This window comes from Schistocerca piceifrons, chromosome 6 (assembly GCF_021461385.2).
Source record: "Schistocerca piceifrons isolate TAMUIC-IGC-003096 chromosome 6, iqSchPice1.1, whole genome shotgun sequence".
Taxonomy (NCBI): domain Eukaryota; kingdom Metazoa; phylum Arthropoda; class Insecta; order Orthoptera; family Acrididae; genus Schistocerca; species Schistocerca piceifrons.
This window is the reverse complement of record NC_060143.1, coordinates 398,472,055-398,488,644: the sequence shown is the minus strand read 5'-3', so window position 1 is coordinate 398,488,644 and position 16,590 is coordinate 398,472,055. Positions and strand designations below refer to the sequence as shown.

The 16,590-nt window shown below is 37.5% G+C and overlaps 1 protein-coding gene across 1 annotated transcript in view; it reads left to right on the top strand.

The window, feature by feature from the left end:
- LOC124803342 (insulin-like growth factor-binding protein complex acid labile subunit) overlaps positions 1-16,590 on the top strand; it is a 95,436-nt gene that overhangs the window by 72,551 nt on the left and 6,295 nt on the right. The window contains exon 10 of the mRNA XM_047264528.1: positions 2,416-2,692. Within this exon, the coding sequence (XP_047120484.1) occupies positions 2,416-2,680 (265 nt within the window). The 3' untranslated portion in view covers positions 2,681-2,692. The remainder of the gene's footprint in view (positions 1-2,415; positions 2,693-16,590) is intronic.

Below are 16,590 nucleotides of genomic sequence, written 5' to 3'. Positions count from 1 at the left end.
AATATGCAAACCTAAAAATTTGGTGACAGCTACCTTCTCATCGGGGTTGTTTTGAATTCTGAGGTTCAGGTTTTTCTACAATGAATATAATTAGTTTTTGAAATGTAAAAATTAACTTGTCCATTTAAAACCAATTTTGTATACATTCCAAAACTCTGGTTGCAGATGTTGGCAGTGCATGGTTTACACCAGTTACAAAAATATTTGTATTAGCAAACAGAGTTAAATGAGTGGCATTGATTGGAATCTCAATATCATTTACATAAATAAGAAACAAAATAAGCCCAGTAGTTTGACAAGGTTAGTTACTATTGGTATCTGGTCTGATTTATTGTTACAATAAAATCTGGAATTATAAGCAAAATGAATCAGCTGCTACACCAGGTATCCTCTACCACCTCTCAAAGTTTGTTTCTTTCTGGTACTGCTTTTTATACTCTGTGTATCATCATCCACAGTGGCATAAAGGCCTCTCTTGAACTTTTACTTGTGCCCATTGTGCTCTTACATGTTTTCTGATATTATCTACCCCATTATATTATGTCATCTCCATGGTTTTCTCTTATCTCAAATACTCTAGGAAATAACTTCCATCATTTGACAATCGTCCATTCCCACCAAACACAATTTCATTTTATTAGCCATAATTATAAAATCCATTCTAGTCTGTTGCTAGATCCATTTGTGAATTTTTCTGTTGCTTTTAGTAATACTCAAACTGTATATCTCCATCACTCTTTGAACAGATCTCAGATCCAATGAGAGTAGACCCATTAAACTTAGAGAGACATTGCATACTCCACCAGCAGACTTTAATATTGCCAAATTGCCTGTAGAGAGGTCACAAAAATCATTGTGTCACTCTTCCAACTGTGATAGTGTTGCAAACAAAGTGCTAAAATCTTGTGCTGATCTGCTAGTCCCCCCTACCCTCTTCAGTTACATTACCTTCATAACCAGTTATGTAGTCAAGGTACATTTCTGTGAAAGAAAAGTATGCAGTAGCAGCACCCATTTATATAAATGGCAAGAATCAACTGACCTCTGTTGAGAGAACTATCTCCTTCCTTCCTGTGTTCTCAAAAATTCTGGACAAGATAGCTTACGGAAGATTACTGGGATTGTATTATTAACAACAGCTCAGTCTGAATCTGTAAAAGTCTTTTTTAGCACAAAAGCAATATACGATCTAGCAAACTCAGCTTCGATAGAACTAAACGAGAAAAATTACCTTGTTGATAACTTCTGTGAGCTTTCCAAGGCCTTCGATTGTATGACCATGAAATTTTACTGGGATAAACTAAACTCATAAAGGCAGTCCCCTTGTGTGAATGGAATAATATATTAGCAACAGAAAAGAGCTTGCCACATTGGCAAGTGATGCAAAAGGAATAAGACTCAGTTCAGAATGACGAAATATTAAATACAGTGTACAGCAAGATTTGGCACTTGCCTCACTCCTGTTCTTGACCTATACAGGTTGAATCACCTAAAGCTTGGACTGCAAATATTGTAGAAATAGAAAAGTGCTATTGAAGTGCAGTTTTCACACAATGGACTGGTCATCAGGGGGTCACATTGTTGGACAACAAACAGATTGGAATAATAGTTAGAAAGCGTATTTTTTGTGCAAACATAACACTTTTTGAAATGTAACAATACCTATTGACATTAGCATACTAGAAGTAGGGTAAATTAGAATGTCAGTGGTGCATGTTACAGGATTCCAGTGCAAGTCATTTACAAGATGTCATATTTTGAAAATTTTCCACACCAACACTTGTTTGTGACATTCAGCTTGCATAGGTGCTACGTATGTTTGTTTACAGTGCACTTGTGTGTTCCTTGAGTAAATTGTGACTGACTGGTCAGTTAATAGTGTGACATCCAAGTAGTAGGTCATGAGTGTACCAAGAGAAAAAGCCGACATGCTTATGGTGTATGGAGAGTGTAGGAAGAATGCAGTTTGTTCTTGTACTTTGTATGTGGTAAGACATGCCGAGAGATATCAACCATCTTGGCAGTTTTTATCAACCTCTTCAAATTATAAAAATGCTAGTGTCATCAGCAAACATCACCATTTCTACAACAACTAGTAGTTGGCAGTGGATGTGACAATACTGTAGCAGCAATTGACAGAAGTCAGCAGTCAAGTAATTTTAATTGGCTTATAGCTGTTGGTAGTGTTCCCTTGTGAAATAATTGCTATATCCAAAAGTTTTTCCCATAATTAAAATTCCAGCTGAATAAATAACTGTAAAGGAGGCATATTGTCTAAAACTAGAAAACAATGGTTTACTAGAATACAATAAATTATTCATACTCTCAGAAAAGGCACAGTAAGATGTTCTTAGGCTCACATGACATTGTTGACACTTTTACACCAACTGCAGTTACATCTTATTTTTATTGCAGATGTAGCACACCTGCAGCATTGCGAGGAAGAAGATTAGTACATTTCTTCAATCAGTCGAAGCCTGCACTGTGCAGGGAACCATTCAGTCGCATGACAGCAGCCTCAGACGGAGATGTGAATGTCAGCCTTACTATGGGTGGCTCAGGTGTGGCACTTGGTGTCATACTAGGATTGTGTGTGCTGCTGATCATCCTGATTGTGATTGGTGTTGCTCTCACATGGAGACGGCGAACTGCTGTGCGCAGGCGAAACCGCCGTTTCTAACCGATGAAAATGGTATGATTGAGTAAGGAGATGTCAAAGTGTGTGGTGATTGAGACCAGATGACTGGTTTATAGTCTGATGCTTAATCACTATCTATCAGTAGTGATCAATTTTTTAAAGACCATGTTTATTATCTTATATATGTGACAACCAGGTACATTTCATGATTAGATGTATCTGAAGAAATTGCTAAATTGCAAACAGGGGAATGGCCTACACAGTAGTTGGAGAAACATTCCATATTTCTTACGTAGGTCTACATCTGTTCTCTTCACTTCTCTGGGGATAAAAACACATAAAATAAGAGCTTTCTATTGTTGAAAGTCAAGCAGCAGCCATTATGATATACAATTATTTCGCCAATATTATTTACAAATTTTGAAAACCTTCTTTAATTACTCACACATTTAACATATGTTGTGTCTTTCTTTCCATCTTCATATCCATTTCTTCAACCTGCTGAGAGGCACAAATATATTAACTATGGCTGTCATATTGATAAGCCATCAGTAATGGCAAAAAAATTAGGAATGCTAATTCAACATTACTGTATCTCCTTATAGTGCTGAAGTACATCCAAGTTTTTGAAACTTATCATTTCCCTCTTTGGTGTCCAGTATAAAACGATTTGAATCATACAGAGTAATATGTGTATTGCAAATTCTATTTACTGTAACAAAGAAGCACATGTGTGTTAGATTGTAATGACAAGGATTCAACAACTAAATGGTGGAAGAAAAAGTACGTTATTTGCAAGGAGGTGGTGCAGTAATATGATAGATGTTAAACAGGAGGAGTATAAGTGAATTAATTTCTTCTACAGATTCTAGTGTTACCACATTGAGTATTGAGTGTTATGACGTTGAGTATTGCAACAAGATGTCGTAATAATATCAACTTAGTTGTACAAACCTGTAGTGCAATTATTAATTATTCAATGTTATTTGTATTTGATCTTTTGTAGATTCATGTTAAACAACAACATTACTCCATATATCATGTTATCTACCATCACACACTCACTGTTGGACTTCACTCCAGATGATAATTAACAAAGCTGGATCTCCCAGTTGTTCTGTAGGTTATTCTGTACAGCATAAATTATCCTCTGTTAAGTACTGCTAAGTACTGTGATTTTTGCATATGTTCTGAGACATGGGGCTTCCCAGAAGTCTCAAAACTACGTGAATTATTCTTGAGTTTTCTGAACGGTAACTTCGTTATTGTCATTCTCTCAGTGATTTTGAGAACTGTCATTATTACATTCTCCATCACAGTGATCTCATTATTTTAACACAGTAGAAACATCGCAGCAGCAAAAGTAGATTTTTTTCTGTTCTGATAACATTGCAAAGTTAATGAGAAAAATATTCATCTACTTGTCATTAACCCTTGAGCGGGTCTGCCATTTTTAATAATATGGGTGGACATGCAGCATGTTTTGCACACATGTAAAGAATAGCTGTCTTTATGTTACCAAGGTAAACACATGTTAATAAAGTCACTGTTTACTATTAGTTTAATTAAACAGTGATAAAATAAACTTACATAATACAAGCTGAAGCACTGTTTGGTTAAACAATGTTGTAATAAACTCTCATTGTATCACTCTATTACCACGGACGGGTGTTACCTCACAATAATTACCCACTCAAAGCATTCTACAGCACAGTTGCATTAGATCCCAGCCAACTGCTTGTTTGGTTACTAATTATCTTGTAGATAAATGCCTCATAGTGGGATTGTGCAGTTGGCTGGGATGTAATGCAACTGTGCTGTTGAATGTTTAGAGTGGGTCATTGCTTGCAATCTGGGTTATTTTCTTGCACGGAACATTTTTTTTTTTTTTTTTTTTAGCTGGCTGTTTTTTATATTACTGCTGCTCACTTGTTATATGACAACACAATTTATCACAGTATTAACTGAAGTGATAATGAAGAAATGGGTATGGACTCACAATTGTGGGCTAACAATGGAACATTGCAAGACAACTTTATTTGTGGCTGGCGGACTACATACGTAGGCATGCCCGCTAGAGGGTTAAGATGCAGATGTGTATCTAAAAGTAAAGGAATAGTTTTTTACTGCACCTTTGCATAAAGTAAACTTTGTGCTTAAGAAAGCTGAAATAACATGCCACAATAAATGTGAACTATAGAATTGTGAATGCATCATGTATATCATTACATTGTACAATCATGAACTGAATTCACATTTGTAATTTTTAACATTTTCACAAATAAATTTATTTATTTAAAGACTTAAGCTTTACTTTTGTTAGCTTACATTCATTTCACCAAAAAATAATTTGACAAAATGCATTAATGGTGAGTACATATAATTAGTAGGTTGATTACTAACAAAATTTCCAGAACCATTCAGTTTGTTTTGGGTATTACAGTGTAGCAATTGTGCATTGTGTATCAAATATGCTTGAGACATGAAATCTTCATGCTAAGTGACATTATTACTGATGCTTTTTTTATTCTTGGGCTTTTGCAACTATACCACGTATTGATTGACACTTGTTACTCTCAGACTGTTTTATGCTTTTGCATGCTTTGTTATTGAATGTTGCAATAAAGTAGATTTACTCCAAACCACAACATTTTTCGAAAAAATGTTTCAATAAAGTAGATTTACCCCAAACAACAAGATTTTCCAAAAATATTGATGTTCAGAGTAAATCTGTTTTAATCCAACATTTAATAACACAGTGTTCAAAAGCATGAAGCAGTCAAATGACAATCAATACAGGAAAAAATTATGAAAAACTGAAGAATAAATGAACCTCAGCAATAATGTTGCTTAGCATAAATGCTTTTTATCTTGAGCCTATCTGATACATGAAGCACAATCACTAAAACAATTTCATACAACATGCATATGTAAAACAAGTTTTGTAAAGGTGGTATTGATTTTTATTATTAATTACAAAATGGACACTAAATCATACGTAAAATTAAAGTCCCAGTCTTATAGATTAATCAATATTAAGCTGAACAGAATGCTGTCCCACAATAGTGGTATGGGTACACATAATCTAAAGTGCTAAGAGCTTAGCTATCACCTGAAGAAAATCTCTTAATATTAATTAAGTAGTTAGAGATTAATAAGGCTTTGCAGATTTAAATGGAGGTTCACAATCTGGAGACACTATAATGTTGATTTTCACGTAGGCGGGCATCTTGAGTTACTGATGTCCAATTCTAGATTACTTTAGGTAGCAAACTTCCCAACAAGAATTGATGGGAATAACAGGTGGCCGCTTACAACTTATTTTGAGGTCCAACAATGATTCACCAATAGAAATTAATAGTTTATCTGAGCTTAATGGTCAAATGCCAACAATAAAACTTTTTGGGAATTATGTTTAGGTATAAAAGATACATGCATTATAACATGTTTTCTTTTTCTCTCTTTTATATACTAATCCATTATTGCCCTGGTTCACATACACATTTTTAAATAATTAACACATTCATCTTAAATAAAAAGTATAAAGGTGACACAAATCTACAGGAACTAAGCAAATAACCATCACTTGTATCAAAAGGAAAATTTCCTAAAGAAAATTATAAAATTTTGATATAGAATTGTTGGCCAGTAATCTCAGTGCTGCCAATAGTCACATATATAAAAATACCTACACCATCATCACTTTTGGAACTGATAGTTCCTAATTTTGAGGAGTTGGGGGGAATAAATTGGTGAAGGTTAACAATTAAGGACAAGTCACTTTGACCTCAGTACAAGGAGAGAACATAATCACAACAGATGGGTCCTTCCTTTTTAAACTTCCACAATCTCTCTCTCTCTCCTCTCCAAGGAGGAAACTATTAGTGTGTCTATTGGCATTATTGATACTTCTCGTGAAGGTAAGGACTGGTCAACAATTCTCTCACTAAGTTTATAGGTAACAGACAGATTTGACGGAAACTGCAGAGATCTGAGGAAGCAGGAGATTGATTCATTCATCATGCTCCATCATGGGGACCTTCAATGACATGGAATACATTAACAAAAAGCTAATAAACCGTATAAATTGCTTAATGCTATTCATGTATGTGCTACCTAAATTTAACCAAGTAAATTAGAAAGAAAGCTGCTATTTTGAAAAAAAGGTGCTGCAGTGTCATTTATACTACATAGCTGCTGTGTATCTTCCATTGCTAGATTAATATTTTCTTGACTACATTGGTATTTTCAAAGAATATAGTCATGTACATTTGTAAACACTAACAAGGAACCCCTTCAATGCGAGTTCACAAAAGGTCAATGATGTTTACAGCATTCAGTGCCCCACATGTTGTTTGCCATGCAATGACAATACTGGCTACTAATGGCAATAGGGCATGGGATTGGAGGTATCCAATGGTGAGCACAGCATGAGGCTACAGAGCATAGTTGAACTGCTTAGTCAATGAGTAACTCGCAACACTGCTACAATAGTGGTGCTGTTGATACTAAGCAAAGCAGTGGCGCAATGAACAAAGTAAACATTGCATTACATCTACAACATCAGTTGCAGAAATTGACATTTTGTCAGAAAGGAATGCAAGGAATTTTGCAGAGTGCGAAAGAAGTGACAAATGAAATATTAGCGTATCTGCAAGATGAGTCAGTGGAATGTGCAGTGTCATATGCACTCGACTGCGTGAACAATGTACAAGAAGAGTAAAATGATGACAATACATACTTAATAAGTGAAAGTGATATTGAAACAGGTATCAAACAATGTAGTTTATTCTCCTTGTCAGACAGGGAGCCACATATACTGTCTCCAGTGAAACATAGTGAAGGACTATCATTGTCCATGGAACAGGTACTAAACACAATTATGCACATGCAACATCATCCACATCATAGTAAAGAAACAGTTATGAACACATCTTGAAGAAATCTGCAGCAATATGACCATGTAGTGCATAAGAAGAACTAGAGATATTCAAGGGAGGACATGGCACACTTGTTATAAAAACCAGTGTTTCCATGCTTCAGGATGCTTGATACAATTGAGAGGATGTGCATGATAGTAACCTACTATGTTATGCATATAAAATAGCACAAGATAGATTACAGTGATTTCAAGGGAAGCAGTGGATGGTTGCATAACTTCAAATAGTTCTACAGAATTGGAAGATGTAAGATTACAAAATTTCGAACAAAGCATCAATTGGCAATGCATAGCAAACTGCAGAATAAACCAAAAATTTTGTAGATGAGATAAACAAACTAATCCCATCATTTCAACTCCAATCAATGGGAGTTTGAAGAGGAAATGTATATGAAAGGAACCCTGGAAATTAGAGGTATAAAACTGGCTGGAGAGTTACTTCTTGTGCTGCGAAAAGTTGGAGGTGCTCTGCCCCTTTTGATTCTTTCTCATGTGTGTGATCTTACAAGGGGAGTAGGGAATATTTTTGTCACAGCAAGCAAGAATGGGAAAATGGGTGTAAGAGAACTACAGCTATAGTATGAGCACTGGTTCTGGCCAGTAGCTGGTCAAAATAACTTGCTTTACCTTTATTCCTGATGTGCACGTAAAAATCATACTCCTTTAGAGTAAACTGTTCCTCCTGAAAAGTGTGTGACATTCCAATTCATACCACCTGCAATCACTGGACAAATTCAGCCTCTAGTTGTTTTTTTACTGTGCCTGTAAAACACATCATCACACTATCTGCAGCTGCATTTTGTTGCATGCTATCACGTTCCATCAGTTCTCATCATCTCATTACACCAATATGATTCTACATGCATTCTTTAAAACTAGATACCCAACTGAATGTTCCACATGGTTTTTAACTTCCAAGGAGTTTGCCTTTGATCTTAATGGTATGAACCTTTGTGATCACTGTGGCAAGCCATTTCTTGTTTGGTGCTCAAGGTGCAAGTTAATGGTTTGTTTTGAACACATCTTGAATGTCAATTAAGTCCGTTTCGCGAAGTGTAATAAACATATCCCATAGAAGGCTGATCTCTGGATCTGCTGGACATTCATTTTCTGCCACCCTTGTGATACATATGGTGAGTCATTGGCAGCTAATATTTTTCGTCTCATGATTTTTAATACAATACTTTCAAATGAGCCTATAATGATACAGCCTTCCCCAAGAATCGTATGAAATGTCTTATACCAAATTTAAAAAAAAAAAAAACATTCATCCGGAGAGTTATCAGACAAGTCAGTGCTTCCCAGGGACTTGTATGTGTGTCATTCTGTCCAGTTTGCTAAAACACTTGATATTCATTGTGAAAGCATATAGACTGTTCTGGAAGGGCGTATATTATCATGATTGTCAGGGGATTATTGTCATTAACAAAATTATGTGCAGGTGCTGAATTAGATGTTTAATCAAGAAACTGAAGTGTTAAATTTCTGGCGGCAAATATTAAGAGGTTGTGGAAATGTTGGCATAAGTGGTTGGCGCCTCTAATTACCTTAATTGCAGTTGATTGGTGGGTTGACACAGAGAACATCATTATCTTGAGAAATGGCTTAAAAGTTATTACCAAACGATGTATTTTCATTTGTTATCTATTTTTGTGTCCTCCTCTGTAATTAATATACCTTGTAATTACATTTCTACTTATCTCTCCAATTGTTTACATCACACAACTTTCCCATTTTCTGAAGGCCTTACTTGTAAATTTTACGTATGTAGTCAGATAAAGCACGAGATTTGTACTGTCATTGAATGTTAGTTCATATTTAAAACTAGTGATGATACTTTAAAAGTTATGTCCATTTATATTCTATTTTATACCTTATTCGGCTGTAACATCAGTTTCTCTACATTTTGTAAATTTTAATTGTAACATCAAAATTGTACAAAATTAATAATGGTATATTTTGAAATTTATTGTTAAAATTCTATATAAAGTAAAACAGCAATGCTGTGAGGGAGTCAGTGGTTGAGTTGTTTTGTCAGTCAGTCAAAGAGATCTGTGAAGTATGTCAGTCAGTGTTTTTGTTAATGTGACGAGTATGCAGTTCAGTTGTCAATAAATTTTGTGAAGTTGGAAACTGTTATATTCTTTCATCAAATGAAGTCCAGGCTATAGAAAGTTTGTTAAATTAATGATCCGAGCGGAATGATATAGTTGGTGGAGCTGAGCTGGGATTTGTTGATTGAAATGGGAACTGTGTTTAATGAGTGAGTGTTTCAGGCTATGTAAAAAACCAATGCAAGAGATAAACAGTGACAACTTTTGCCAAGAGTATTATTTGTGGTGACAGATCTGAGGAAAAGATTTGCCAGATCTTACATCTGGAGCGTTGCACTATATAGTGTGGAGACCTAGACATTGAGGAAGGAAGATGAAAGAAGATTGGATATGGAGAAGAACGGAAAAAGTGAAATTGGAAGACCAAGTAAGGAATGAGCAAGTATTAAGAAGAGTTGGAGGAGAAAGAAATATGCTGAAAGTCATCACAAAGAGAAAATGGAACTGGATTGGACATTGTTTGAGGAGGGACTGTTTATTGAAGGAAGAAATAGAAGGAATAGTGGAGGCAAAAAGGGGAAGAGGGAAAAGAAGATATCAAATGCTGGACAATATCAAAGGAGGCAAATATTCAGAAATGAAAAGACTGGCTATGGACAGAGAAATCTGGAAGAGGCTTAACCCTTGACAAGGCCCGCCATTAGGCAGAATACCATACTACTACCACAGTGTATGGTAAGACCGAAGGGAAAAAAAATCTTCACCTGCTGTGGGAAGATCGCAAATCATCTGTTGAATATTATTACCAGATGATAATGGACCAAATTCTCAGACTGCACCACTGGAATTCAAATGAGTAACTGCTTTCAATTTTCTAATTTTTAATAGTGTTGTGTGATTTTTTCACACACACACACACACACACACACACACACACACACACACACTGGCCATTAAAACTGCTACACCAATTGCTACACCACGTAGATGACGTCCTACAGACGCAAAATTTAACCGACAGGAAGACGATGCTGTGATATGCAAATGATTAGCTTTTCAGAGCATTCACGGAAGGTTGGCACCGGTGGCGACACCTACAACGTGCTGACATGAGGAAAGTTTCCAACAGATTTCTCATACACAAACAGCAGTTGACTGGCGTTGCCTGGTGACAGTAGTTGTGATGCCTTGTGTAAGGAGGAGAAATGCGTACCATCACATTTCCGACTTTGATAAAGGTCGGATTGTAGCCTATTGCGATTGCGGTTTATCGTATCGCGACATTGCTGCTTGCGTTAGTTGAGATCCAATGACTGTTAGCAGAATATGGAATCAGTGCGTTCAGAAGGGTAATACGGAACGCCGTACTGGATACCAACGGCCTCATATCACTAGCAGTCGAGATGACAGGCATCTTACCTGCATGGCTGTAATGGATCGTGCAGCCATGTCTTGATCCCTGAGTCAACAGATGGGATGTTTGCACGACGACAACAACCATCTACGCGAACAGTTCGATGACGTTTTCAGCAGCATGGACTATCAACTCGGAGACCATGGTGGCAGCTACCCTTGACGCTGCATCACAGACAGGAGTGCGTGAGACGAACCTGGTTGCACGAATGGCAAAACATCTTTTTTTCAGATGAATTCAGGCTCTGTTTACAGCTTCATGATGGTTGCATCCGTGTTTGGCGACATCGCGGTGAATGCACATTGGAAGAATGTATTCGTCGCCATACTGGTGTATCACCCGGCTTGATGGTATGGGATGCCATTGGTTACACATCTCGGTCACCTCTTGTTCGCATTGACAGCGCTTTGAACAGTGGATGTTACATTTTAGATGCGTTACAACCCATGGCTCTACCCTTCATTCAATCCCTGCGAAACCCTACATTTCAGCAGGATAATGCATGACCGCATGTTGCAGGTCCTATATGGGCCTTTCTGGATACAGAAAATGTTCGACTGGTGCCCTGGCCAGCACATTCTCCAGATCTCTCACCAACTGAAAAGTCTGGTCAATGGTGGCTGATCAACTGGCTCATCACAATACGTCAGTCACTACTCTTGATGAACTGTGGTATCGTATTGAAGCTGCATGGGCAGCTGTGCCTGTACACGCCATCCAAGCTCTGTTTGACTCAATGCCCAGACGTATCAAGGCCATTATTACAGCTAGAGGTGGTTGTTCTGGGTACTGATTTCTCAGGAACCTATGCACCCAAATTGCGTGAAAATTTAATCACATGTCAGTTCTAGTATAATATATATGTCCAATGAATACCCATTTATCATCTGCATTCTTCTTGGTGTAGCAATTATAATGGGCAGTAGTGTGTGTGTGTGTGTGTGTGTGTGTGTGTGTGTGCGCGCTTGTGTTGTGTGATCAACAACGAGACTATGAAAATGAATGAAGAGAAGCGTGTTGGTGGTGAATATTCTGTAGAAAACACTTTGGACCTAGGATCAAGTATCAGTGAACTATCGTCCAACAGTAATCCAAGTGTAGATCAAAGTTTTGGTGGAGATGGTTCCAGTGAAAATGTCACCACGAGTACTCCAATTGCACAGGGAAGAGTAGGCGGAGATGATTTGTTAATGTTATTAATGCAGCATATGAAAGAAAGAAAGGAACAGATGGGACAGGTGAGGCAAGAAGCGAAGGAACAGATGGGACTGATTAGGCCGAACACTAGTAAGGTAAGGGAAATCCAGGATGGTTCGGCAGCACTAAAAATTACCGTTGAGACATGGCAGGGTGAACCCAATACTCATGTAGGAGCAGTAGAAGGAAGGTTAGAGATATTACAAACTAATTTCACACAAGAATTGTCCAAAAATGAGGAAAGATTTAAAAAGCTAGATAAACATGTGGAAATAGAAAATTCTAAACTTACAGTAGAGGTTGCTCAGACTAGGAGAATCTTAGAAGAAAAAGTAGAAACTTACAAAAGGAACTTTGAGTTAAAACTTACAGACATTTCTAATCAAATAAGTAATGTAGAACTGAAATGTGATGAAAAAATAGATTTATGTAAAAATAATGTTGTAGATTTAAGTAACAAAGTTGTAGAATTGCAAGAAGGTGTAGCCCAAAGAAATTTTGTTAGCAATATTAATTGTGTATGGGGTGGCATACCTTTAAAATGCTTTCCAGGAGATGGGAAATTGCATCCTGTTGATTTTTTACAGAATTGTCAGGATAATTTTAGTAATGATGTGACAGATAATGTTAAAATTAAATTTGTTAAGCGATTTTTGGACAGGGAGGAAATCTCATGGGCCAATCAGAATGTAAATTCTACCATGTCATATGATGAATTTGAAAGAAAGTTCTTAAATATGTTTTGGTCACAAATTAAGCAAGCTAGGATTAAAAGTGAGTTTTTGAATGGTCGGATGTATAGGGAAGGTGATGGTAGCATGAAGTGTTTTTTTGAAAGCCAGTTGAGGAAATTAATACACTTAGACAAACCTTCTGATGAGCTAATACAAATAGATGCCTTAAAAAAGAGATTACTGAAAAGCGTACAGTGGGAGTTGATTTACGGACCAGACGACTCTGTAGATCAGTTCTTGAGATACGTGGATAAATGAGAGACTAAATAATGGCAGATTTGACAATCAACCATCTGGGGGGTGGAATCAGAGCAGGAATCAAGGCAGGAATGATAATGAAAATCAGAACAATAATAGTGGTTACAATAGAAGTGATAACAGATGGATCAACCATAGTAATGAGAATGGAAACAGAGGACATGACAACAGGGAGAGACCTTGGAAGAATAGTAATAGACAATTAGATAATCACCAATCAAGATGAGGCAATTTATACTGATGGACACCTCATGGGATCTTGTCAGTTTTAGGAGGCAATTTAAACTGACAGACGCCTCATGGGAGCCTGTCAGTTTGGGGCGAGAAATAAGTACTGAAATCAGGCTAAACACCACCAGCCTAGAGACATTGAAAATAATTACACAAGACAGAGTAATCAAAGATATTGGAGTGGAAATGACAGAACTAATATAAGAAGAGCACATCAGATTAGCAGATTAAAGTTTGACAGTAAATTCTGGAAAAGTATGAATGAAAGTGTGGAAGAGAGAAGTATTAGCATATGTAAGAATGTTGAAGAAGTTCCGTTAGAGGAAGAAACTATTTCAAGTCTATATAATCAGTGTGGTGAAGATGTTTGCAAAAGAAAATGTTGGTTCTGATGGTAATCTTAATGAGTTTGGATTAAGTAAATTAATGGAGGAAGAATCTATTCCTGTTAAGTAATTAAGTAATTAAGTACTAGTGTACTTCTCAACAATTCTGATGATCATTGTAGAGATGTTGTAGAAGTGTCTAGTATTGGAGATGACAGCATGTGTAGTAATGTTGATAGTGAAAGTGTCAGTAGTAATGATGACTGGGAGGTTGAAGAAGATTTAGTTGATGGTGAAGAAGATGATGTCAGTAGTATTTGTGAAGATATGAAAACCAGATTGTACCAATGGAAACTGGGAAGGTATCATCAGATAAGGAACAGCCAATACAATTTAGATGTGATCCTAGAAACTTTATGGGATACTTACAACGGTTATAGTGACAGTGACAGAATAAAAAGGGTCATCAAGATAATTTGTGTTGTGGACTGGCAAGACAGCCAATCCACAATGACGGGTAGCCGAAAGTCACGCGTTTAGCTCACGCAGGCTGGCGTGAGGTCTGGAACAGGTCAAGGTCTTATAGTAGCAAAAATAGTACGTAGCTTCTGGAATACTTAACTTTAATCCATAATTGGTGAACATCGGTCTGACGGTACATGCATCACAAGATAAATAGCAATTGATAATGGCACCTTGCTAGGTCGAAGCAAATGACGTAGCTGAAGGCTTTGCTAACTATCGTCTCAGCAAATGAGAGCATAATTTGCCAGTGAACCATCGCTAGCAAAGTCGGCTGTACAACTGGGGCGAGTGCTAGGAAGACTCTCTAGACCTGCCATGTGGCGGCGCTCGGTCTGCAATCACTGATAGTGGCGTCACGCGGGTCCGACGTATACTACCGAACCGCGGCCGATTTAAAGGCTACCACCTAGCAAGTGTGGTGTCTGGCGGTGACACCACAATTTGTGAAGAATTGCATTCCAACTGGGAAGGTAGAACCAATCAGCAGGCTTACAGTGAAAAGAAGAAACTGTGTAAAAGAGGGACATGACATCAAGCAATCATCTGATGTAGCTCTAAGTAAAATTCAAACAAGTAAGAGAAATTGTGCAGGCAAAAATGGTATAAACGACTTGGACTTTAGAGAGATTGAGGATGATTTGTAGCATGAAGATGATGATTTGTAGCATGAAGATGAGGAAAGTAGGAAGGAAAAAGTTTTGTGTTGCACATATATACGTATAGAAGTTGCAAATTATGAGGGACTTTGCCTCTTAGACATGGGTAGCCCTGTTTGTGCCATTTCTGACAAATTTAGAGACCAGATAAGACACAGTGCTGGCTTTGAAGAATATCCTGTTATTGGAATCAAAATTAAGGAAGCAACTGGTAGGCTCAGCAAAGTAGTAAACAGACAAGCCTTAATATACAGGGTGCGTCAAAAAAATGTATACACACTTTGAAACATCATAGAAATTTTTATTTCCCGTTCTACAATGTTAAATTTCTGGAAATGGAAAGCTTAAAGTCCAATTTGAAAAATAAATGTACTTTGCAAATGTGATTAATGTTCAAACTGGTGGCCTTCAGCATAAATACATTTCTGAGTATGAGTCACCACAGATTCCGTACATCGTACCAAAGTGTCCAATGAGATTTCTGCGCACACCTCCTGAATCTCATTCCAAAGTGTGTCCAGGTTACGTGGTTTACGTTTGTACACCTCATCTTTTACTGTGCCCCATAAGAAGAAATCCAGTGGCGTGAGGTCTGGAGAGCGTGCAGGAAACTCAATTGGTCCCCTGCGTCCTATTCACTGGTCTGGCATATTGTGATCCAGGTATGCTCGTACGTCCCTATGATAGTGTGGCGGGGCACCATCTTGTTGGAAATAAAACTCATCATTACCATATAATGCGCGAATGGCAGGGAATATGGAGTCAGCAAGCACTGTTAGATTCGTTTCTCCAGTAACAGTACCTTCAAAGCGAAAAGGCCCAATGAGTCCCCTTGCAGACAAACTACACCACACATTTACACCAGGCAAATTCACAGCCTTTTCAACTGTAATGTGAGGATTATCTTCAGCCTGGTGCACACAATTGTACCTATTGACAGTTCCATTGAGTTTGAATCGGGCTTCATCCGACCAAATTATGCTACCCGTAAATTCTGGTTCACATCTCACCATCTCCTGAACCCATTCACAAAATTCTAACCGTCGATCTGGATTGTCGTCACTTAGCTGTTGCACCAGGCCTTGGACTGTACACATGAAACTTGCCTTTCTTCAGAATGCGTAGCACACTACTAGCACTTACATTACTCTCACATGCCGCTTGCCTTGAAGATTTTTGAGGCGAACGCTGAAACAGTTCCAAGACCGCAGTTGTGGAATCATCACTTGTAGCTGTACAAGTTCGCCCTGATCGACCTCTATGCACATCACACACTGTTCCATGAATTTCGAATTTATCTCGTAGACATGTAATTGTTAACCTTAAAAGTGGTTCTGTACCATAGTCACTTCTCCACTGTCTTCCGATCGCAGCTCCATTGTCAAACATCCAGTACCACTTAATTATCTGCTTCTGCACTTCAAAGCTCAAACGCATGTCCGCCATGTTGCAGTTACTTCCTTGCCACTGCTGTCACCTGTTGAAGAAACATAACATTACTTTCTCACAGATATTTAACCTTGTAGAACGGGAAATAAATTGTATACTTTTTTTGGCGCACCCTGTATTTCACCATTAATGATGTACAGTATAACAAAGGATGTTTTGTAGTACCTGA